This window comes from Pithys albifrons, chromosome 3 (genome assembly GCF_047495875.1).
Source record: "Pithys albifrons albifrons isolate INPA30051 chromosome 3, PitAlb_v1, whole genome shotgun sequence".
In the NCBI taxonomy this organism is placed as follows: domain Eukaryota; kingdom Metazoa; phylum Chordata; class Aves; order Passeriformes; family Thamnophilidae; genus Pithys; species Pithys albifrons.
Genome location: NC_092460.1, coordinates 51,519,629 through 51,545,212, shown reverse-complemented (window position 1 = coordinate 51,545,212; position 25,584 = coordinate 51,519,629). Strand labels below are relative to the sequence as shown.

General features: G+C 39.1%; 1 protein-coding gene across 4 annotated transcripts in view; it reads left to right on the top strand.

Moving 5' to 3' along the window:
• LUC7L2 (LUC7 like 2, pre-mRNA splicing factor) overlaps positions 1-25,584 on the top strand; it is a 30,757-nt gene that overhangs the window by 681 nt on the left and 4,492 nt on the right. Inside the window, exons 2-10 of one of the 4 annotated variants that reach the window (XM_071551916.1) lie at positions 7,829-7,899; positions 9,593-9,687; positions 17,723-17,821; positions 18,595-18,705; positions 19,335-19,478; positions 20,515-20,691; positions 22,767-22,858; positions 23,687-23,716; positions 24,456-24,650. In XM_071551916.1, the coding sequence (XP_071408017.1) occupies positions 17,726-17,821; positions 18,595-18,705; positions 19,335-19,478; positions 20,515-20,691; positions 22,767-22,858; positions 23,687-23,716; positions 24,456-24,650 (845 nt within the window). In that variant the 5' untranslated portion in view covers positions 7,829-7,899; positions 9,593-9,687; positions 17,723-17,725. Of the gene's footprint in view, positions 1-7,828; positions 7,900-7,954; positions 8,978-9,592; positions 9,688-17,722; positions 17,822-18,594; positions 18,706-19,334; positions 19,479-20,514; positions 20,692-22,766; positions 22,859-23,686; positions 23,717-24,455; positions 24,651-25,584 lie in introns of those variants that run through there. The other 3 variants (XM_071551915.1, XM_071551913.1, XM_071551914.1) reach the window with 3 other exon arrangements.

Genomic DNA, 25,584 nt, shown 5'->3' with positions numbered 1-25,584 from the left:
CTGGTCTTGGGAGGGGGGACACAGCGAACCAAAAAATTCCCCCATGCCCCTTCCGTAGAGGGAGGTGGGAGTTTGCCGTATTATAGTTTTGTCTAAATTACGACCCAAGGCCTGGTGTCAGTCAGCAGGCGGGTATGGCTATTGCTTTCTGGATGGCAAAGTGGGGGTGACCTGAGCGCACAAACTTTCAAAAACAAACCCCAAACAGCTAACTAAAAGCTTAACATCTGGAGGCTGTAATCCCCGGAGAGAGATGCTAGATGTACGGTCAGAGCGCTCCGCGGTCGCACAGCGAGCTGGAGATCATTGCCGTGTAAAACTGCTCACAGTTTTTGTCAGGGTGCACGGCGATCAACTTGTAAGTTTGACCCGGCACTTGCCCCTAAATCCAGATAGTTGAGCGTCTGCTGGGAAATAGCAGTTCCTGTTACACTGTGCAGTTCTTAACATATAAACAAGAGAATACTAGACCCGCGGGTAGGCAGCAACTAGAGATGATTTAAATGTTCTGCTTATCGTGCTCGCTTTTGCAGACGTGTTACATGTTTTGTGAAGTTTCATGCGGAATTAATGGTTACCTGTTTTCCCATGCACCGATTAGGATGTAAGAAGTGGATGTGCCTTGCCCTTGTATGTGCCGGTCGTCTGTTGGTACTGGGCTAGTGTGAGCTGGCAGCTTTTTTTAGGATAATCTAGAGTTTTAAATAAATGTAACTAGTTTTCACGTACCCCATATGTCGTGAATGCTTTCTGCTGAGTTCTGAATTACTGTTCTGCAAAGATTTTCTTGCAGAGTAAGGTTGGTTAGTGAGTAGTCATCGTGCAGAGTCTTAATTTAGGGTGGTTTTGTCTTGCTCCAGAACATCTTCCAATACTTCCTCTTGTGGCTGCGCACGTCTAAGTGCTTGGCAAAGTAACATCGTGCTTACGAAACTCAAGTCTTCCCAGTGCTGGCACCCAGATCGCTGAGAGCTACCTTAGACTACACAGAAAGTTTATAAGGGGGTTAGGGGAGCTGTTTCATTTTCTGAAAGCATTTTCTGTTGGGTGGTGGAGAAGATTTTCTGTTGGGTGTGATTTTCCTGTGAGAGCTCAGAAATGCAGAGTGACTAAAATCTAAAGCAGGAGAAGCCATTTCAGACTAGTTTTTCTTTAGCTTTGTGAGAAAACAGTTTATTGATGATTGTGTTCCGCCCTGTCACCCGCCCTGTAATTCCTAAACCGCATGTGCTGAACTGTTGGGAAACTAACTGGCTGGAGAGGAAGCATTTAAACAAAATTGGGAGGATGGGGAAGGGTAAGGAGACAAGACCATCTGCAAAACTGGCTTCCATTATTGGATTGAGGATCTCAGTGTAACGCCATTTTAGTTTAAAGAAAAAATTAACAGTCCAGTGGAGCATTATTAAAACTCAAGTGTGCACAGGGATTGAAAATTGCCTACTTTTTTGCAGAGCTGGTACTTAATAAATTCAAGGCCAGACTCAAGGTCATTGAAATACTGCTAACTTTGAGAGTAGTGGGATTTGGGCTTGTTAGGGTGGTTTTTTTTTGTTTCTAATACTTTTGACAAATAATCTATTTCTAGTGATACACAAATTGAAGAGTTTCATTAGAATGTGGCAGATTTTTAATATCCTGGTAGAACATAGCTCTCCTTTCACCCCTGGTCCCCATTGCCTTTGATTTTGTTCTGCCTGGCAGCACAGTAGAGTTCAAAATGCTTCTAAAAACAAATTATTCTTAGGTGATGTTTGTGGTTCATATTGTTCAAAATTAGTGAAGTGCTTTTTAATTTTATATTTCACACAGTCGGGCGGGGTTTTTTGTTTGTTTTGGGTGGATTGTATTGTTTGCTTTTGCAGGGGCTTGGGGGAGGGTTTTTTGAGGAGCCTAAAATATGGAAGTTTTTTGGCTTACAGTGTCATTTGCAGAGAACAGGAACATGGTCTGAAAATTCCACAATCAGACACTCAAACATCGGTTTAGGAGATGAGCTGTAGGCTGCAAGTTGTGAAAGTGTGTGCATGACCATTATAAATGATGTCCCTGGGGCCAGAATGGAGAAGCTTGGAGGATGTACTTATTAAATGTTTTTATGGATTTGCTGTTAAGCTCTGAGAACATCCAGAGTGCACAGCTCTTTATTGGTCAGATTGATTCAGAAAATACCCACTGAGCTGTGCGAATATTTGGGAAAAAAAACTCTGTTAGGTAAGAGTCTTTGCTGTCAAACAGCTGCCCAGCATGTGGCCATCTAGAATCATAGAATCACAGACTCATAGAATCGATTGGGTTGGAAAAGACCTCCGAGTTCATCAAGTCCAACCCTTGGGCCAACTCCAGTCCATTTACCAGATCATGGCACTCAGTGCCACGTCCAATCTCAGTTTAAAAACCTCCAGGGATGGTGAATCCACCCCCTCTCTGGGCAGCCCATTCCAATGCCTGATTACTCTCTCTGGAAAGAATTTTTTTCTGCTCTCCAACTTCAATTTCCCCTGGCAGAGCTTGAGCCTGTGCCCCCTTGTCCTATTGCTGAGTGCCTGGGAGAAGAACCAGGCGTGCAGCTCCAGGTCTGCCCCTGCTGTGCCCTTCGCCCTGTGCTTGTGGACAGGGAGAACCGAGAGCCTCCTGACTCCTCTGGCACCCTGCTGGCTCCTTTGTCTGAGTGTTGGCAGTGAGATGGACACACGCAGTTCGGTGCCGGCCCCGCTGGCGGGCGGTACCTGCCGGGCTGTGGGGGCCAGGCAGCCCCTGGGCAGCTGCCCCGGGCTGTGCCTGGGGCTCCGTGCCTGCCCTGCCTCATGTGACAGACACTTGACAGCGAATGAAACTGCTGAGGGGACTTGGCAGGTGCTCGTCGGGAGTCTCCAGTGAGTGGCAGTTCTTAGAATACATCTGGGTTATCTAAAAAGCAGTTGTATTGTTAATATCAGCACAGTGAAATAATTCTGTAAATGGCAGGTATGGTTCTGTCATACACCTGGAGAGAGCATGTTATTTAAAAACAAGTGTTTTTAAATACATTAAATATACCCAAGTTAAATTGCTTTTGCATAATTCTCTGACAGGAAGTGGAAAACTGAACTAAATGTAGACCATGCCAAAATCTAAAAAAAATTTGAGTGCCCTATATTTTGATGTTTGTCAAAAGCTGGGCTCATTTAATGTAGTTATGACTACGGGTTGAAAAAAATCTTCTCTGAAATGTCATTTCCATTTCAAGTACTGGTAACCCAGAATAATTAAAGAGGCTTAAATACAAATTACTGGTTATATAGGATGGATTTCCCAAATACTGAGAAATAAGGAGTGTTGAAGGCCAGGTGCTAATCTTACGTATCTCCATATGAATGTTTTCCCCATGGTTTTTTTTTCTGTTAGCAGTTAAACTAAAGGAGTTTTAATTACATATGTCAGTAGTTAAAAGGTTAGTTCAGGTTGAATTTATTGTTGATGACCCGAGCTGCAGAAACTTGTCATTCAGGAGTACTAGAAATAACCTCATAGAAAGGTGTGATTTTTATTTCTTAAAATACAGTTTTTCAAATGTTAAGTCACATAAACATTTTTTGAATAGTATGCTTAGTTAAACCCTGTTTTTGCCATCCCTGTTCTCTAGAAAATAGGAGTGAACCTTACAAAGAAGATCATAACTGTAAATCAAGTAATTTACAAATTGAGTGAAATGTTAACAATTGATATTAGTACCTCAGGGTTTGGGGAGGAGGTTACTTTTTTTCTTCAGAATATACTTGAAATTGGCACAGACTGACAAGTTTTCTTCAAAGGCCTTATTGGAAAGATGCAGTTTTGTCTTAAATCAGCTGATATTGCCCAGCTGGTTCATTTTCCTCCAGGTCCCTTTTGTGCTTGAGCTTGGCTTGAGTCAACCTGAGGAGTTGGTTCAAAGCAGAGGGTGAAGTGGGACCATTGCTCTTGGCAGTAGTGCAGACACAGCAAAGCCAAATGGCCCTGGTGCCACACAACCTCTTGAAACTGCTGAGACTTGACTGTTGGAAAGAAATGTGGTGATGGTTTTGTTTTTTTAAAATAATTGCCACTACTTAGGCTGTAGTCTAAAGCTGGGAAGAGCCAGCAAAGTTAATTGGGATCTCTTAGGGACAGGTGAATTTGTGATGCTTCTGAGACTTACACGTGGCCATGGAAATGTTCTCCCAAGCATCCTAACAAATACTGTGTTACATGACTAGCAGAAAAATCCCTGAAGCCTTTAGATATATAGAGCCTGTGTGTATGAAGTGCCAGTCAACACCTCTTTGGCTTCACCTGCTGGTTTTTTGAGCTGAGCTGCTGTGTTTGAAGTCTTCAGCTCCCTTCTTTGGCTGTTACTAGCAAAGTGCTTTTCTTGTTGTAGATCATCTTCTGTCTTTGAAACTTACAATATCCTTTTTGCATCTATTCATTTTTTTCTGTTTTACACTTCCTTTGTGCTTAGCAGTGGTTACTGATGCGTGACTGCTCTGTCCCCATTGTTCAGGAGGAGTTGAAGTGACATTTTAGCCACTCTGTGTTTGGTCGCACACTTTGTATGGTAACAGAGGTACAATCTAGAACATGTAACCCATGTTTTAATTTATTTGTTTCTGTATGGAATTACTGAAGAGTCTGTGTGCTTAGTGATGCACAGTGGGTTGATGTTGGTGTTTTCAGGGTACGCAGATTTAGTTTTCCACTTTGCTGTGCACATGGAGGTGGAAGGTGGTGTGTGCTTTTGAACTTTCACTGCGTTGTTGCCCATTACGGAAGGATTGGTAGCCATTTGGGTGGCCTCGGGCTGAGAGCCAGACCAGGGAGCCAAGAGTCTGTTGTGAGAGCTCTGTTGTTCAAATTCCCATCAGCAGCAAAGGCAGAGACAAGTGTCTCAGTACAGGAATTTCTGCAAAACCTGCCCCAGGTGTTGAATTGATTATCAGGTGTGAAATCCGAAAGTAGTCCCAACACAAACTTCCTAAAAAGATGCTTTATTTGTCAATCAGGAGTGGTCAGAAGGTTTTAAGAGCAACAATAATCTTTAGTGAATTGTCTGTATTTGATGACTTTGTTACAAAGTTCTGGTAGTTTAGCCCGTAAAAATGAGGGCAACAGTGAAGGACCTGAGGAATTTGTATACTCTTACTTGAGACACTATGAAATAGCTTTTATGAAGAAGCAATTGGGCACATTCATTCATATATTTGTTCTACTTGTAACGCATGAGCTAAAGAATTAATTCATTGTATTCTGCACTCACAAGTATTGCTTCAGTCATGGTGTAAACCAGAAGCAGTTCTCCTTAGAAATACGTATTATTCTAAAGGTGTCATGATAAAGATGCATCCAGTGTTAGTGACAAGAATATCAGAATTAGCTGCCCATTCAGTGTGCAGCAGGAACAGGATCTTATGTGGCTGCTTAAGCTTCACTTAAATAATAATGTTGAATATTTGTTATACAAAGCTTACTTTGCAGATGAAATTTGATACACAGTTTTTAAACAGATACTCCACCCAGCTGATGGCTCTCCTTGAATAAAGATTTGAGAGTCCTTTGCCAATATGTTGGGACTCATGCTTCAAATATTTGAGTGGAAAGTTAACCATTTTTTGTTGATGCAGCTTAATGCAGGAAAATGAAATTTCCGATTACTTCCTTTGCATGGATTGCACCGTTAGTTTGCAATTAGAGGTTACAGTTGGATTGTAGAGGGTGATTCTCATCAGTGCTCTGGGATTGCTGCATTAGGTTGCATCAGAATAGTAAGAGGTGCTGGATCAAAGAGGTCTTTGTTACAAACACCTTATCGTGCTGAGCATTGTTGATGCAGAAGTTTTCATTCTGTTGGTTTGTGACTGAAACGTGCTGAACAGGAATGACATTGTGGAGGCTTGTTCATAGGTGAGACTGTGGAGTTCAAAGTGAATTGTGCAGCACAAATGCACGTTGTGATCTTAACCTCTGAATGTTCCTTAATCAACAGCTCGCTCCTGTCTGGAATATTGATGTTAGTTCTGTAGTCATCATGTTTCATTCCAAATAGAAAACTTCCTTTAGAAAGTTTACATTACTGCCATAATCTCTTTACTGTTTATGTCTCTAGTGTGCAGTTTCCTTATGCTTAGAAAGGATAGGATATGTGCAAGTGTAGAAGTTTCCTTGGGGTTTTTTTTGTTTTGTTTTGTTGGTTTTTTGTTGGTGTTTTTGTTTTTTGGGGGTTTTTTTGAATGGTTTCAATTCTGTTTCAAAGTTCTTCACTCACCTGAAAGTAATCTCTTACAGAAATGTGTTTGGGGCAGTTACATTAAGTAAAACTAAAGATGGTACTTCTTGAGCAAAATATAATTTATATTTTCTCCATATAGATTTTACCAACCATGTAATTTTTTTTTAATGGAGAAAATCTGATTGGATAGATGTTGACTCCTGTCATGCCCTGGTAAATGACTTTGATTTCTTTAATGACCACGAGGCCTAAAGTTCAAGCAGTTGGATACTCTGCTCTTCTCCAAAGGCAGGGTTAAATAAATTGCTATTCTGAGCTAATTCAATTATTTACCTATTAAAATAGAACTTGTAATAAGGTCTGGAATATCAGTACCCTTCTTACAAATGTTTAAGAATACTTGCTGTCTAGATGTATTACTTTCTTATCACAGAATATATAAAGCCTTTTCTTTTTTTAATACTCATAAGCATTTAGCATTCACTTGTTTGTTTGACCATACAAAGAGGGTATCAACCTATGTACAGTTTGACAAAGAGGAGTAATGTCTTGGTTATCTGATGTACTGCAGAAGTCCTTGGCTTAAGAAAACATCTGCTCGTGTTGTTTTAATTCTTAGAAGGCATCTGCATAAATCTCATTTGCTCTAGGCAGAGTGTCAGGTGCATAGTGGATCCACAGATTTTATTCTGTCCTCGCCCAGCAACCCATGAAGGCCCCAGGTCATGACCTGCTCAGGCAGATTCATCTGTAGGTCGGCAGCAGAATGCATCTGCTCTCTTTGCCAACAGGTGTGCACTCTTAGGAGCATTCAGGCTCACAGCATTCATGAATAAGTTAAAGCATTTTTTCTGAGGCTGTCAGACTTGTGAATGAGCTGCCAGAGGGACACAAAATTCAGTCATTGTTAGGGCTTGGGTGTGTGACACCCTTTCTTTTTGATAAACTGTTCCTTCGGAAACAGATTAAAAAGAAATGCAAAAGTGTGAAACTCTTTTTCATAGGAAGGAAAGGTAAACATGGAAATGATCTGCGTATGGGAGCCTTCCTTGAAAGTCTCTTACATGCTATACCAAAGGCACAGTGCAGAAAGAATAAAGGTTTAAAGTGTAAACGTGTAAAGTGTTCTTGTAGCTGTTGTTGACAAGTTTCTGCCTCCTCTTTTTGTTTCTTTGTTTGGTTTTTTCCCCCCCTGTGCTGTGTGACCTGAGTTTGGTAATTGTGATTACCGTGCTAGCCACTTTGATGAGCAACACTGTATTTCAGCTGTGGCATCAATGCCTAGTTGTGGTAAAAGGGTGAAAAAGGCTACGTCCAGATGTTGAGGTAATGTCTGTGAAAATACTGGTTGCCAGCTTTACGTAAGAAACCGCAATTCTTTCAGCAGTTTCCTGGTCTTGATAATTCCTTGACTCCTGTTAGGTTAGTGTTATTAGGCCATCAGCTGTGGGGGTGTTTTAAATACTTAATTTTGTTCGTGTGTCTTTATATAGAAGAATCTTTACAGTCAACATGTATTTCTAGATGCTGTGTTAAAATTGCTGGCAGAGTCTATTATTCTATACAAACTGAACAATCTGGCCCCTTGTTTTATTTATAAAGGTTCAATGTATCTTTGCCTGCCTACATCAATCTGCAAGGGAGTGTCAGAAAGGCCCCGCATTCGCCGAGCCGTGAGTTATCAATAACTTTTCAGATGTGTTAATGAATGTGGAACAAACGCAATTATGTGTTTAAAAAATAAAGATCCACCTCCTAAAAAGCAAAAACAATCAGAAGAGCAAAACTCTTTACTGCAGTAGCAGGCATGATTATAAAGGGATTACTCTAAATTCTTAGTAGTGTGAGTATAACTAAGCAGTAAGGTTGTCCTCTAGAAAACCTATTGTTGAACTGCTTTGAAGCTCTTTGGGGTGTGGGGTACAGGTTTGAACTGTTGTATCCCACAGGCAAATTAAACATGTGTTGTTTATGGAAACTACTGTTCACTTAAGAACCTGAAACGTGGCCCATCTGAAAATGTTATATATTAGCATCCTATGCATAGAACTGATATTTTAAAATCTGGTTATGTAATAGTAAAAGGCTTGACTAAAAAGATGCGGGTTTTTTATTCCCCTCCATTGTAGTTACCTCAGTAATGAATTTGGCTTCTTGAATTGTTTAAGAGATTCAAAAGTCTTAGAGCTGCAAATCATGAAGCCATAAAAAAACTTCAATAATTGCAAAATATAAATATATCTACACTCTTTAAAATATTTAATGAATTGGGGAAGGCTGCTATCTGAACTCATTGTATGTAATTTTTTCTCCCAGCAGCTGTCCTTGCTTCAGTAATTCACCAGTAGGTTTTCAGTGATTAGAGATCTTAACAAGTTGTTATGTATAAAAAAATAATAAATGGCTACATCGTCAGGGAGATGAAGGTATTTTATCATGCCTGTGTCTTAACAAGAAGAGAGCCATTGCAGTAATCTCACTTCCCAATTCCAAATAGTGATAATTATGTTATGACTCAAAGGGAAACATATTCTGTCCTCATCCCCCAAATACCAGCTGGTTGCTTTGGTCAGAAGACTTCAGGTCTTGCTCCAAGAAGGGGTTATTTAATCTTGCAATGGGACCTCAATGTCTGGGCAGGTTGATGCTTCTGCTGATGCAGGAACTACAACCTGCCACAATGAAGATGTAACTGAGATGTTCCAACCCAACAAACAGCATGCAGAAGAGAAAAGGGAAAAAATGAAAAAGGTGAATCATATGGAGATATGCAAACAACTGTAAAATATTTTGCATATAGGCTATGCCCGTATGTTTGACTAATTTTTTTTTCAGGTTTGTAAGCATTTAAAATCATTCTTCTGCCAACATTTTATGCTACTCCCATCAGAAGTAAGAGGGTGCATTGCATCCAAGAGTGAAATCATAAAATGAGTATCAGGTGGGATTTGGTGAAGACTCAATGTGTATCATTTTGTGTTATGAGGCTGCTTTTATATACTAATTCTTGCATACAAATACATCACTATTTCATGCAAAATCTGAATAGAATGTTATATAGCTCATTTAACAAATGCTATTGGAATAAAGTGTTTCTAAGCTAATACTGACCTGATTTCAAGCACTTTTCCTACTGCATTTTTGAAGGAGAAGTGTGAGAGTATTTTTAAATAGCATTGTAGAGCATTAAAATACACATTTGTGTTTTTGGTGTTATTTGACAAAGAAGTATAGAGTGTTTTAAGATCTAGTTTCCGTAGACCGTCACTATGTGACAGGGCAGTGTTAACGCTTTGCATGTAACCTGGAGAACATGTCTGACTCCCTCAGTCTCTAACCTGGCATGTGCTGATTCCTATATTGCAGGTGACACGACCCGGCAGCGAATCAAATTCAGTGATGACAGAGTGTGCAAGAGCCACCTTCTCAACTGCTGCCCTCATGATGTCCTCTCTGGAACTGTATGTAGCTAATTCTTGTGTTTTGTTTATGCAAGAATGGAGAAATGGAATTATATTTGTTCTTTGTAGTACCTCCTTTAATTTCACGATTTTCAATTAGTATCTGTCTAGTGCTCTCTGGTGGTTCAGAGGAACTTTTATAAATAACTGATTTATGGGTTATGAAGTTAGTTTTTAGAATTCTCCTGTTCTGTATGCTAATTATTACTTAAATTTCACTGTTCAGTGAAACAAAAAACCCAAATAACATTACCTACATGAATTGTGCTGTAGCAAAGTGGTCTTAAGCTGGTACAGTCACAAGTAGTAGGAAAAAAGGAAATATAATTTATGCATAAATTATCATATTGCTTTCTTAAAAGTATGTGTTGTAGTGGGGAAGTATCCACAGATAAATTTGTATGGGAAAGTAGGTGATTCTTCTTTCTTCAGAAATATTTTAATGAAAGTAGTTGAAAGTTCAAATAATTACATTTCTGGAAGCTGTAATACATTTAATATGACAGTGGCACTTACTATGCAATATCCACTAACTGTGCCATTTTCATAAATTCTAAAACCATTTTAAAATCTCCATTTATGGCCTATTAGTAACTTGTTTGACTTGCATTTTTGTGTACTCTGTGGTCAAAGTTCCACTGCCTGAGCAGAACAGACAAGGGGCTTTGCCAGTAGCTTTGTCCCTGTGGTTGTACTTTACCTTGGGGTGCCTGTTTCAAGGAGCTAATTTTTTTGTGAAAGGCAGGTGAGTTGTTTCATTGGTTATGTAACCTAATATTTGGTGATGTTAAAATAATTAACAGTAGAGGGATGTAGTATGAGGATACACAGAGTCTCATGTGCCTGCTGTTCTTAATGGTTCGCTTCTATAGCTTTTCTTACTCGTGTGGCACCAGGGAAAGTAAGTCCTGGAAAACCTGTCTGGAGCATTATTTAATTAGTATTGTGTATCAGTGGATACACAATCTATTTTGAACTGTTCTGTGCATTACTGTCCATACAAAATGGGGAAGAAGGGAGGAAAATGTATTCCTTTTCACCAGTCTGGTTTGTTGGCTGGTGTTTTGGTTGTGGGTGAGCAAGTAGCTCCTGCCTGGGGGAGGTTTGGGACGTACCAGTGTGCTGTAAAACCATACAAAGTCACTGGGCATAATCCACAAAAAGAGACTTTTCAAAGATTTGTTTGGCTGCTTTTGGTTGTGTCTAATTTCTGTAAACAAAGATTTCTAGAACAGCTGTCTTCAGCAAGAAATGTTTATAACTGTAATAGTCATAGGTATCGTGCAGGAGCTCCTCTCATGGTGCAGATCAGTCATAGCCTGGGGCAGCCTACCCAGTTTAAGTGGAAGTTTTCATCTCTCTCTTACTGGATTCTGCTGCTGCTCTTGCAGTACCAAACTAAACTGCTTCTTCAGAGAATAACAATCCTTTTTCCCCTTCCTCATAGTGCAGTTAGTCATCATACCACAAATGTGCTCCACAGTGTAAATCCAGGTCCAGAAAAACAATGACTGACTTAATCCTTTCAGTGGGAGTAGTGAAAGGGGACGTGTAAGAGGCAGGCTTTACCCCGTGTGATGTTCTGCTGTTTGCCTACTGAAACACCTGAAGAAATGGACCTTGTCTCTTAATAGCAGTTTTTAAAAGGGCAACAAGCATGAAATCTGACTGGGCAGTTTATCATGGATTTAGAAAATGACTGTGAAATTTTCTCCAGTTTTGAGAGGAAAATTTTGATGGATCTTCGCATTCAAGATCTGTAGGTAACAAAGGCTGAGTGCTCCTGAATGCTTCTGAAAGGATACGTTCTCTGGGGACATTTTATGAGGTTAATAATCTCTTCACTGAGTAGGTTATCAGTAAAATACTGGACATGAGTTGCCATGTTTTTTTGCATCACAAGATACTCTGCACTTCTTGGGCGCTGCATGTCACTGTTCCTGTCTGCAAAATGCAGACTTTATACAATTCTAGTCCACCCACTCTTTCAGAAGCACTCAGGGAGGACATTCACAGATAACACAAGACAAAGTGACTCATATGAGTAGGCCCTGTTAATTTAGTGTGTTCTTTCCCTTAATGGCCAAATTCCTCAGGCTCTGCCAAGGCACTGATTTCCATTGGCAATAAAAACTGTTTCTTGGGCTGCAATATGGATTGGTAAAGGTAGTGCATATATACTTTTGGTTTAGGGATTTTACGTAGGCATATGTTTTTGTGCTACAAAGTTTCTGGGTTTGTAGACTTGGAAATTCTAAGTCAGGCAGTCAGAGGTGTCTCTGCCTGCTCTAGGTGAATTTGTGTCACTGTTCAGGGGGAGACAGGGAGAGTGTTAGTTTGGATTTTTTGTGGCCTTCTTCTAAGGGCAGTGGGAATAATGGGCTACATGGAAGCCACAGGTAGAATACTGAGTCTCAGCAGCAAAAGGCAAACAAAAAAAAATTGTAGTATCCTCTTTTAGTTTATTAAATTCCAAATCTTTAGTGTTCTGTGGTTATCTTTTTATTTAAAATGTATTTTCAAGCTTGTGTGAGGCACATAGTAAACTAATTGGTAAGATCACGGAGATCCTGCTGACAAAAACTGTATTGATCAAGACCTTGGTTTAGCGATATACTTGAATACATGATTAACTTTAAGCTTATTAGTAGTGGAATTCAGCTCCGGATTAAGACATCTAAATTTAGATTTCAGCTGAGGAGGAAGGTGCTGAAGCTTGCACTGAAGTCAGAGGGTGTCCAGGCAATGTAGCCTAGGAAAGGGTTCAGGTCACCTGCCACTGGGTATCCCTCTCAAGGTGAGCTGTATCCAGTGAGGTTCACTCAATGTACTGTTTCCTTTTACTGTGGAAGAGAAGTTTGGATAGTTCACACATCTGCAGATAGTGTTAGTAAGGTGTTTTAATCTGTAGTTGATCTGCCAGTAGTCCCATTAGCTCAGTCAGACTATTTACATGCTTAAAACTTGAGTTTTGAGGTGTGACTTGTTTTTGCTGTACTGTTAGAAAAAGAATTAGAAGCCGTTAGGAGGCATTGTGCAAATCAGCTTCTCAGTTCAGCACTGATTTGATCAGGTGAACTGCCTCAGTTTAGAAAATCACGTTAAATTAGGCTTGCATAAACTACCTTAATTTGTAGTGTTCAGCCCCGTGGTGATGAATTGTGAGGTGCTCTGTTGCCCTGTCAGGGGATGATGCCAGTTGCATGAAATGGGTTCTTCATTTCTTTGACCAGTGCCAGGAAAGTGAACTGATTTTACTGTATTCCGTTTTCATGGGTGAAGGAGGGGTTTGTTACTGTCTCTATGGTCATCAACTTCAGTATTAGTATATCAGTCAAGCTGTAAGAACAAATACTATATAAACACTGACTTACCTCATTTAAAAATAAGAATGCTGCTAGCTTTTTCAGTGAAGATCTTATCTAAGTGAGTCTTCAGAAGTGAGAGTATGGTTACAGGGAGAAATGTCTTTTAAAATGTATTATACTTCTGAAGATACCTGGAATTCAGTGGGTACTAAGGACTTCAACTTAGTAATATCTGCATCTTTTTTGGTCAGCATTTCTTTCCTGCTAGTGCAGTCCTACAAAAGTTAACCCTGCTAGTGGGGTCAGAGGACTTAAATCACACATTACTATATTTTCCTAAAGGCTTCCCTTTCTGAGTATGTGTTGCCTACAAGAAAGGATGGGCTCTATCACAAGTGTAGCAATCTGTCAGAAACAAAATTGTTAGTGCAGATGAAAAGTGAGTTCCATAATTAAGGTTCTCATACAGACCTATTAGTTCCACTAACAATTTGATAAAGGAAGAGATCTGTTTCCTCCAGTATCAATGGATCAGCAATTTCAGATCTTTCTAAGCAAACCAAAAGTCCTTGTCTTGCTGAACATGAGCTGCTTTGGTTGAGGGTATCTTTATATCTAGAAAGAGTTCTCTAAATAAAAACAGTCCAGAGGATCTCCTTTCAAAGAGCTGTCAAAGACACATGCTGTTTGTAGTAGCATTTGATTGTTTGTGCTACTATGTCACACTTGGCTCAGTGTCAGACCTCTGTGTTTTAAGTAGCTTTGGCTTTTCTGTGCTCTTTTTGCACTCCCTGTAGAGTACATTCAGTAATCAAATTTCTGATATCAAAAGAAAGTGTAGTAGTTGTAAAAGTACCAAAATGGGAATTTTGCTGTTGGTAGCTCAAGATCTGGAAGGAAAAAAAAGCCATCCTAATTTCGTGTTCCAGAAACAGCATCATGTCAGGGTTTAGTTTCCAAATCAGTTATTATTGCCAGCTGCTCTTGAGCGCACATTTATGTTACAGATAAACTCTTCAGATTCTCTGTTACCCAAGTCTTTGGCCAACTCTTCCTTGACAACTCATACTTAACTCATGTGATTATTTTATTTTTGTACCTGATTTGATTGAAGCAGAGCTGTGCATCATGGTCAGATGAAATGTATGTAATCCATATTTCTGTATTAGTTCCAGGGGTATTCCATCTGTTTTGTGAACAAAACAAAAATGATTGCTAAATCATTTCAGTAACGTTGTTTGAGATGAAAGACAGTTGTCTAAACCTCAGCTCTGGGAAATGAAGCAGCTTTAATTGCCCATATAACACTTAGGAACTACAATACTATTGCAGAAAAGATCAGCAAGTTGATACTAAAAGGGGATGAGTTTCTTATGCAGAGCTCTGCAATAGCAAAAGGACTCCTGATGCCCACCTTTGCATGTGATTACCCAGACTAGTCTTCAGTAGTTTTCCTTTGTAATAAAGATTGTCCCAATATGTAAGGAGTGGGGTTTTTTGTTCTAATCTCAGTAAAAGTGCAGAAAACTGCAAAAAGCCCCAAAATAATGGCTTAACATAGTCAATAAACTTTAGTTATGTCTAGCCTGGGGACTTAAATCTTCTCACCTTTATTTGCATTGCTCATTAGAACTCCTCTGTAAGTCAATAGTGTAAGTCTGTCTGAAAGTCTGTGTGTTGGCAGTGAAAACAGTTTTAAATGCATTCTTTTTAAGCTTTCATGAGTAGCTCAGTGTATGAACATGAGTCCCTCACACCCATTTTCTGTTCCAAATGTGATGGACGTTTAAATGGCCAACTGCAATTGCCCGTTCTGTGTCCCTGGGGGAGGGAGGATGCTTTAACACCAAAGTGCACTTGCCGAAAATGGAAATAATGTGTCTTAGTGTATCTTTTTGTCCACTTTCATCTGCTGTCCATCTACTCTGCAGCCAGATTATAACATGAGCTGCTCTGTGGTTATTAAACACCTCGACAGGCCTGATCCAGCATAGCCTCTTCACAGTAATGAGTCACTCCCAGAATGAGATGTCTTTGCCTGATGTTGCATAGCTTGCACCAGCAGAAGTGCTTTTAGCCCGTGTTTACATATGATATGCAAACTGGTTTAAGAATTTTAAGTGTGGTTGGATTTTTATGTCTCTCTGCATTGGGTATTGCCAGTACAACTTTTGAGACAGTTAATAGTGATTTCTGTGAAGGTTTTCAAAGGATTGCTCAGGACTAGTACAGGCTGTGTTAAGCAGGATTTCCAATAACAGTGTAATCCCTTCAGCAGCAAAACTAATGATAAATAATCCTTCTCTCTTGTACTTGCTTTTTCTTGCTCCCTGTTAGGCCACATGAGTATTTACAAGGCAACACCATTGGAGCAAAGTGGGGAAGAAGAGCCAAAATTTCTTCTCTTGTAACAGCCCCTTTATTCCTCAAAATTTCTGCTAATATTACTGAAGTTACTCAGAAGGTTTTAAATTTGCCATCTTGATACTGTATGAAATCAGAAGCAGTCAGAAAACGTCCTGTGTCGGGGGGGTGAAATCCAACCCAAATGGAGGGAAGAGAAGCAGAAACCACATGTAGTAGTGAAGAACAGAGTGTCATGGGAGTGTTATGTGAATTCTGGGGGTTTAGCATGCGATGAAAGTTTGTCATGCATTATTTGAAGTGTACGCAGATTACATATTAAAATACTCTTTCTAGTGCAGCAGTGAATATGCTTGAGGTTTTTTCTCATTGTTTTCAGACCTATTGAATTGTGTCACTGGCTTTGTCTGTGCATTTAGAACCAAAGTGCTGTCCCTTCAAACAGGATTGGCTGTGAGTTCTGCAGTTCAGCCTTAAACACCCTGTCAGTACAAGAAATGAATCAGCATAAAGACAGTGTTTGCACAATTTTAGGAGAGTTTTTAAGTGTCTAATTTTCAGATAATTTTAAAATGCTCTTCCACATTGTTTTCCTAGTATTGAAGTACTTTCCTGAAAGAATGCTTCAGTTTAAATGTTGTCAGCATCTACTTGGAAATACACATGTATAATGCATCGCTCAGCTTCAAGGACTTTCGTGGATTTGCCTCAATTAACAATATTGCTGATGTCCTGTATAGCTGCAAAAGGAAAAGCTAATCTATCATTGCAATCAGATATTCCCTGTGACAATCAAATGTTTTCTGGAAAATAGATTTACAGTTGCTGAAGGGTATTTAAAGAACTACAGTTTATAAAAAACTTTCAAGTTCAAAATTCTTTATTTTAGCCATCTCTTTTTGTGTTTGTTTCTAACATTTGAAATAAATTAACAGCTTCCATAAAAATTGCTTTGGTTGATTCATTGGAACATCTCACTGGAGATTGGAGAATACCAAAGTAATTGATGTTTAGGTTTTTTCTTATAATTACAAGGCTTGAATTGTTTACTTAAATCTGAGTATTTTATTTATTAAAAACAAACAATCAAACAAAAACGCAACAAAACCCCCAGTCATTTGTCTCATATTCAAATGACTTGCAACACTCTCTGAGTTAACACTCATCTTCTATTTACAAAACTCCCAAGTTATTAATTATTTTAGGTTTGGTTCTAAAACTGTTATTTAACTACAACAGTAACAGCTTTTTCCATCAGACTCCAGTTTTCATTATGTGCTTTCAGTGTTAAGAAAGGATTAACTCTTCTTAATATTAAGTGAACAGTGCCAAGAGCAGACTTAGCTGAAACTGTGTTGGTTTTAAGTGGTGCACATCATCACTTACAGTGATCATAAATCAGCCTGTGCTTTTGCAGAGAGGCTGCCTTGGTTTTATTCAATTTTGTTTCTGTTACAAGTTGGCTTTGGGACAGGTTTTTTTCAGGGATTTTTTGGAGTTTGTTGTTGTTTGTGGGTGGGGTTTTTTTCATTTGTTTGGGTTTTGTCAAGTGTACATCGCTCTGTCTTGATCATCAGACTTGTGGTGAGCAAACTGAATCAGAATTTCTTATGCTGTGTATTATGCAAATTTCAATTTCAAAACAGTGTTTGTTACCCTAATGAGGTTCTGGGCACTCAGGGGCATTGTATGGAAGATTAGGTGATGAAACCTACTTACATTTTTAAGTTCATGCTTTCTTCCTGCCCTTTCCAGAATGGTTTGATTACAAGTGAAATGTTTGCTTCTCCTTCCCTGATTCTTGTACATAGTCCAACACTCAGCTCATCTTCACTCATATGCAAAATGTTTTGCTGGGATTTGATTTTTGACCATCTTACTTGAAATGCTTCAAGAATGTTTTTAAGCAGCATGTACAGTGGTGCTCTTGTTGTAGCTGTTCCAGGTCATGAATATAACTCAGTGTCATAGCGTGTGCAAACAGTTCAGGCTGAGAATTTCACCATTTAATTGCCAGTTATTTTCATGGAACTTGGGTCTGCTAAGCTGTTTAAATTCAATACAGGATGTTCCACTTTTAAACTTTCAGTAAGGCAACATTTTTGCAGGACATTAATGACACTTTGTAACGCAAACAACATAATGATCGGACAAGTTGTTCTGTCTCTGCTTTTATTATTTTCCTGCTTCATACATGTCTATTAAAGATGTGGTATCATCTTACAGCTTTGTTAAACTGTGCTTTCATCCCACAGGGGAGATGATTTGCTTCAGAATGTTTGACTGTTAAAGAAAATCATGCTAACTTTATTCCTTGTAACACTGCTGAAAAGTTAAACCACATTGCCTCTGTCTCTTTTCAGAGAATGGACCTTGGAGAATGCCTGAAGGTGCATGACCTGGCATTAAGGGCAGACTATGAAATAGCATCCAAAGATCAAGATTTCTTCTTTGAGCTTGATGTATGTATTTTGACTTAATGCTGGAGAGAGAGCATCATTTGTGTACCAGGGTGGATACACTGAGTGAAAGATGTTAAGTTTTGGTACACACAGAAGGAAAACTTTGGAAAAGCAATTTGATAAAAGAGAAACCCTTAGCAGTTACGTGAAAGATACATCATACCTCTTCATCAATATGTGCAAGTATTGTATTGGTAGTCTCCAGGTAGAACTGATAAGAGCCTCCCACAGCACAAGGTATCATCAGCCTGGGTGCTATCTCAGTGTTACCAAACAGCAAGCAAATGGTAAGGCTGTGGATGCTTTGAAGAGAGTCAGCAATTCTGCACTTAATGAAGAAACTCATTCTGTCTTGTGGATAGCAGACCATTGCCCTGTATTACTCGCTGTGGCCCCGTATCCTACTGTAGTTTGAGTTTTGAACTCCCAATGAGGAAGTGAGTTTTCACTGGGACAAAATGGTTTGGTTTTTTTGGTTGTTATTTGAAGGGATGATGTTAATATGTTAATAACTTAAAACCCTAATGAAACAAAGTTACAGTATTGTGTATAATGGCTGGATGAAGTGATCCTGAATATCCTTTGAAGAATTTTGCCTGCTAGAAATACTTCTTGACAGAGAAGACTTAGGACAGGTTCACTTCCAAATTTGTCTAAATACTTAGAACCATGACAGTGTGTAGACAATAATTTTTAAAAAGTTTTGCATTAACATATGTCATTATATTCATGTCCTTTAACAGCATTGATCCTTATTCTTATTGATGTTTTAGGCAATGGACCACCTGCAGTCATTTATTGCAGACTGTGATAGGCGAACAGAAGTGGCTAAGAAAAGACTAGCAGAAACCCAAGAAGAGATCAGTGCTGAAGTTGCAGCTAAAGTAAGCATGTAAAACTAGTTACTGAAGTGTCTTTGAAGGTCTGTGTTCTTAAAGAGCCCACTTCAAGTTTTGGCAAGATACCCAATCTAAGAATTCATACTGAGGAGGGAGGAAAAACCAGCACATTTTCTCTATCCTTTCTAAAACTGCCTTTAAGGCACAGAAGGGAAGAGAGACCTCTGGTATTTTTTGCCTTAGGAAACGACACTCTGTGATTCCATGCCATACAAATGGTAGTAAAACTTACACTTTTTGATCAAAATTTCATCCATAAAGGAAATAAAAATTTATGTGCTTTTCTCTAGATCTCCTAATGAAAAAAACCTTTTGTTATTTTTCTGCACATGTGGGCACTTGCTAGGAGGAATGATTATGCAAATAGTAAATTTTGCAAGACTGTGTGGTATAGACAACAGTGTGAATTACTTGAATTTTCTGAATAAAATCCCTCTGTGGAATTGATGCATAGACCTGGTAACTCAGGTTTCTGTTTCACTCTTACCTGGAGAAGTTCTTTTTGCATGTTTCTTTTAATTCTATCCTTCCAACTTTGTGTGTAATAACTTAGTAGTAGTTCAGATTGTTTCTGTAATTAAAAGCATTTCCTGTGTCTTTCCTTGTCTTTCAAGGCTGAAAGAGTCCATGAATTGAATGAAGAGATTGGGAAACTGCTGGCCAAAGTAGAACAGCTTGGAGCTGATGGGAATGTGGAAGAATCTCAGAAAGTAATGGATGAGGTGGAGAAGGCTCGGGTAAAGAAGAGAGAAGCAGAAGTAAGTTGTTTGTGTAAAGCTTGGGGGATGGAAAGGGCAGGGTCAAATATTGAATTGGTTTGCCTCTGTGTAATGCAAAACATCTCATCTGCACTTCCTTAGCTAATTGTTTCATATAAAACTAAAGAAATTGCTGTGCAGCATCCTGTACAGTTAAAAGTTTCTACCCCTAAATACTCTCTTACACTCCCTTCCATAAATAATGGATTTCTCTTGACTTGGCTGTGTTGGTCAGTTGTATCTGTGGACAGTGCCCCTGTGTCTGTGTGTGTTGGACTGACTTTCCTGGTTTGGCCTCATGGCTCTTGCTGTGGCAGCCCCGTTGTACCTTGTGCTGTGCTGATGTGACTCCTACTGGAAAGCTTCAGGGAAGTGAACCACTGTCTTCACTGGAAGATACTTCCTTAGTGTCTTGGGTATCAAACAAGTCAGAATGGTTGTTGTAATGTTCAGGCAGCAGAACTCATCAAAAGATTTTTCATATTGTGTTACACCAAGATACTGAAATTTATGGAAACATCTGCAATTGTTTTAGTAGTATCAGAAAGTTGCTGGCAGCCTTGATGGTCCATCTTCTGAGTGTATGTAGATAAATTTTGCTTGGATACAGTGTCTAATTAGTATCTGAAATGCAGATAGATTTCTCAGGGAGCCAATACTGTTCTAAACTGGGTTCAGAATGAAAACTAGTGTAGTATTTTCATAATAAGTCAACATAGTAAGTGTAGTGTTCATGTATATTCATTATTGTATATGAAAAAGCTGTTCATCCTTCTATGCAAGGTAATAATTACTCCACTTTTTTTTAATTTGAGAAACCAGTTCCTAATGTCCTGATTTGAAATACTCTCAATTTTCAAAATAAGGAAACATGCTTTGTATCTGAATGGAACAGTTGGTTTATGAAGTGTGAATTAACTGAAGTGTGCGCTGGTGTACATTGCATTCGGTTATTAATTTGTAGTGTATCTTTGGTAAAGTGCTATCCTTGTATTTATGTGCATTGAGAAGTAACAGCAAATTGGATTTTTTCCAGGAAGTGTACAGGAATTCTATGCCTGCCTCCAGCTTTCAGCAGCAGAAGCTGCGGGTGTGTGAGGTGTGCTCAGCCTATCTTGGTCTGCATGACAATGACCGACGCCTCGCTGATCACTTTGGAGGAAAACTACATTTGGGATTTATTGAAATAAGAGAGAAGCTTGAGGAACTCAGGGTAAATCATTCCTGTGTTTTGTGTGTGTGCTCCTACTTAATTATTTGACATGCAGCCTTAATTGCATATTTCCTTCTGGATGTGTGAATTTCTTTCATGTCACTTTAAAATTTGGTATTTCATCAGCCTAAAAAACACTAAACAATTTAACATCAATTACCTGGAGAGTTTACTAAGATGACCTCTATTGCACTGAGATACATTAAAACACACACTCAGTAATACATCTTGGGAACAAAGAATGTGATTCTACTTGTAACTGAGAGAGCTGTCTTTTGAACCAACGACAGCGATGTTGAAACATGTTTTGCAGTCATAGGAGACAGTCAGAGGAACTTTACTTTTAGCCAGATGATTGACTGGAAGTAATAACAAGATGCTTGAAAGTAGAAGAGCATGTAATAAGGAGGATGATAACACTTGGTAAAGTTTTCAAAAAATGTAAAGAAATGCTTGGAGCCCAAACAGCCTGGTCTATGGTGAATGACTATAATTCAATTTGTTTATTTTATGTGCATAAAGATTAGGAGGTCACTTTGAATTTTCTTTTTGCTAAGTAATTTTTCAAGGTTTTTAAGCTTAAGTGACAATAGATGGAATAGGTTCCAACCCAAGGCCGTAGCTCTTCAGAATGGGAATACAAAGTGATGTATGTCTTGAAGTCAGGCTGGCTATGAAAATAACTGTTACTGGGAGGTTGCATGTTCCCTGTAGCTTGAAGATTTGAAATCCAGTTGGAATATTATCCTAAACAACCCTATCATGACCAGAAATCATGTGCTGGAAGAAAGACTGGAATTGTGTTCTGGACTTCCAGTACTCAAGAAGATGGATTTGGGCACTGGTGCCACTCATGACCTTAATATAGAAATCAGAGAGTTCCTAGCTCAGTTAACCATTTTAACTGTAGAAATCACTAAAGACAATAGCTAAAGGAGTTGAAGCCCTAAAAGCAGAAAATGCTGCTATTGGGTTTGAGTAAATTGACTTGGTTTATGTTTCATAATATTCCAGCTGTCTTGCAGAGTGACTTACACTTTGGAGAGCCCAGCCCTTTCCATCGACTGTATTGGCAATTTAGGCTCCTAAATATAGCTGGTGTACCTTAAATCTTAGATGCCTAGAACAACTCATATATACATCCTCACATCCCCCCATGAAATTATGCAAAGAGTCACTTGAATGAGAAACTTTTCTTGTAGCTAAATTACTGATGTTTTACAAGGAGGTATAGCTATAATTTGACATAAAGGGTTGAAATAACTGGTTATTTACGCCATTCAGAAAAAAAATATGCATGGATAATTATTTCAGATTCCCAAAGCATCAATAAAATAATCTTTTGAAGTGCTTCACTAACAAAAAAAGAAAACAATAACTATCCCCTCCTTCCTCAGAGCTCTCCTCAGAGATCTGATCAAGATGCTGCTGGGGCAATTCCACCTCTCAGAAGAAGGTCTTTACAAAGAGTTGAATTTCTTGCATCATGTCCAGAAGGTGGCAAGACTTGGGTTTGGCCAGATCTCCAGTTGTGAGTTCCACATCTGAGGGCCCTCTACTGAGCGTGCCTTGTCCCCAGTAGTAGTGAGTTCAGCCTGGGGGCTGTCAGCTGAAGCATCTGCTCCAATTTTATGTCTCATGGTCACAATACAGAAACAAGTAGCCTCAAAACCCAGATATCGGCCCAACCAAGTCCTTTAAGAAACAGTTAACTTTCCTAGTTCTGTTTCCTTTCTACCTTTCCCCAGCGGCCAAAATACGATAACATTGGCATGGAAGCTCTCACATTTAAAGGCATGACTTACAATTTCCCTTTATTAAAAACTTAATGTTTAACTCTGCATATTTCAGGTCTTCGTGTAAAACCCATCTATTTGCTGCAGCTCTTCTGCAATAATTTGTTTCCTGAAGAAAAAAAATACATGTATACTGAGGAAGAGAGAGAGAATATACACAAGGGAAAGGGAATATACCTGAGGGAAAGAACAGAATGTTAATGTCTAGATCATTGTTATAGCACCTATATCTGAGAAATGTTGAAATATAACTTAATGAATATATTTCTTTGCTTTCAGAGGATTGTGGCTGATAAACAGGAGAAACGAAATCAGGAACGTCTGAAACGTAGAGAGGAGAGGGAAAGAGAAGAAAGGGAGAAACTAAGGAGGTAGGGATCTATTTTAATTCCATGTACATAATGACCTATTTAAGTTTAATGAGAAAACTGTGATGTAGTTCATACACACTTCTAAATCTGCCAAATTACAGTAGTTTGCATTCCTTGGAAACAAAGATTGAGATGAAATTTTTGTCTAACTCTTAAAACTTGGAATAGTTTTCATAAAAAGCCTTTTTAAAAACTACTAATAGTAGTGTGTCTGCATATTTGAACAAATGGCCTTTAAATGAGATAATTTTCAGTTGTGTACCTTGTTTTGAGATCTGATAAATGTGATTCTCTAACAACTGATAGCTATTTCTTCATAGACACTAGAAGTTTCCTTATTGGAAGTAGTTGAATGTATGACTAAGGAGAGTAGTTCCCTGTTCTACTGTGAAATAGTGGCTTCCAGGCTTTGGAGCTGGAGTGAAATGGAATCTGAACTGCAGTTCTCTTGACATGTTACCTTCAGAGGTTAACAGTGTAAACTTTTGAAAAATCTGTTGCAGTCTGATAATACTTGCCTGACAAGAAATAAGGGAACATTGACTAGAACTGTAAGCTTTTTCTCTGTGAGTTAAAAAGCAGATTTACTATTCTTTGGGGTTTTAGTATCGTAGTCTCAGATGAAAAAAAACGCAACACAAAACAGGGATGTGTTTCATGATGAACATGTTGCAGTAAAGATGTTAATATTGAATAAAAGGCCTTTAAACAATTGCTACTAAAACAAGAAATACAATAACAGGTCAGCTAGTCTGGTGTATTACTAAATTGTACTTCATTTAATAGTAAGATTCTATAAGGAAAATTGCTATTTTCCATTTATTTCAGGTCCAGATCCCACAGCAAGCATGCCAAAAGGTATATAAATCTGCAGACAAGGAATACCAGCAGTGAAGCCAGCTGGAACACTTTTAAGTTTGTGTAGCACTATTAGTTTAAGATATCCATCTTTATGAGCAAAGCTTTCTGTTACACGTGTCATCTCATTGTGTGTTCATACAGTATTTATCATCACGCTATTGAGTTTATACATGTACATCTATTTTATGGCTACTGCAATGCAGCTTTGTGTCCCAAATGACACTTAGAACACAGAGAATTCCTTTTTCTTTGCAAAAGCTTGTGGTTAATACCTTTTGGTGAAAGCCCATGTTTTTAAAATCCTAAGCATACAGGTTAACCCTCAACAGATCATCCATCAGTAGTAGTCTGAGTGTTCTTCCAAACCTGCACAGGTGATCCGTGTCACTGCATCAGGGAGTTCTACAACTTTGCCTGATAAAAACAAGATTTCAAAATTTTAAAAAGTAGATTTCTTCCATATTTTTAATTGCTTTCAGAAGCCTGAATTGGCTATGCTGTAGGCAAACAGTGATGAATTAACTCTAAAACTGTCTGCGTAAGTCACAGAGGAGTTTGTAGCTTTTCTAATGTTGCTTTCCCCTGTTTGCCTGTGTTCAGGCAGTGCAGTAGCTCAGAGTGCTGCAGACCATTCTCTGTACAGATTCGCTTATTCACAGAGTGCATAAAGTTCACAGTACACTGGTAGGAGTAGCTGGGTGAAGGCAGTGTCTGGTTTAAGTCCTTTCTGTTCTAGATCCAGGTCCCGGGACCGCCGCAGACATCGGTCTCGCTCAGCCTCGCGGGAGCGGAAGAGAAGAACTCGCTCCAAGTCCCGTGAGAAGCGCCATCGCCACAGGTCCCGCTCCACCAGCCGCAGCCGCAGCCGCAGCCATCACAGAAGCAGGCACAGCTCCAGGGACAGGAGCCGAGAGCGCAGCTCCAAAAAGAGGTGAATGTTGCCCTAGAAATAAATGGCTTTCCCCAGAGGCATGATGAGACTCTTCACACTAAATTAAGTTTATGGTTACCACTTGGCCATTCAAACACATTTCAATTCTGTCTCGAGTTTTGGTTACAACTTCAGCATATTTATGATATGACATAACACAGTGACTTTTTTCTGGGTTTTTTTTAATAAAAATAATAGGGTTATATATTATTTCTGTTTTGGATGAGGGCTACAGAGTATTGGTGTCAAGTTGACAATACAGGCTTCCTGTAGCCTAAACAGTAAAACAGCCAGTTTCCATTTAAACCCACGGACATCAGCAGCATCTTACTGTCATACATTTGGGGTTTCCCTCAGGCTGTTGTTCCTGGCACCAGAGCCCATCTGTTATACACTGCACCAGATAAACACAGGTTCAGATATGCCTGAAAATAAACTCGTTGCACTACATCTGAAGATGTTGCTTTGCAAGGAAAGTCACTGAAACCCTCATTGAGGGATAACTGCAGAGAGAAGGCTGAGGCCCTTGCTCTTCCATGATTCAAATGCAGTCTGCTCATGAGGATTTGCTGGCTTATTTTAGATGAATGAGTTAAGCATAACTTAGAATGGGATTGCACAGTGAGGCATTTGATAAGGAGGTCTGCTCATAAACAGGATTCCTTTCCTGTATAGGTCAGCTGCTGTGGCATACACTTGAATGCAGCACAGTGACAGGCTGCCCAGTCTTAAAACCCTGACAGACTGCTGACATGCAAGAAGATAAAAGGTCTGATTTTGAAGTGGCCACACATGCAGGGTTTATAGTTCAGATTGTTTTAGGAGTTAAACCACCAAGGTTGGAGAAATATGTTGGATGTGTTCAAGGATCTCATTGGCTTTTAACTTTAAAACTGATGGTTTTTTAGTTCCTAGAGTGGGTAGATGACTGTAA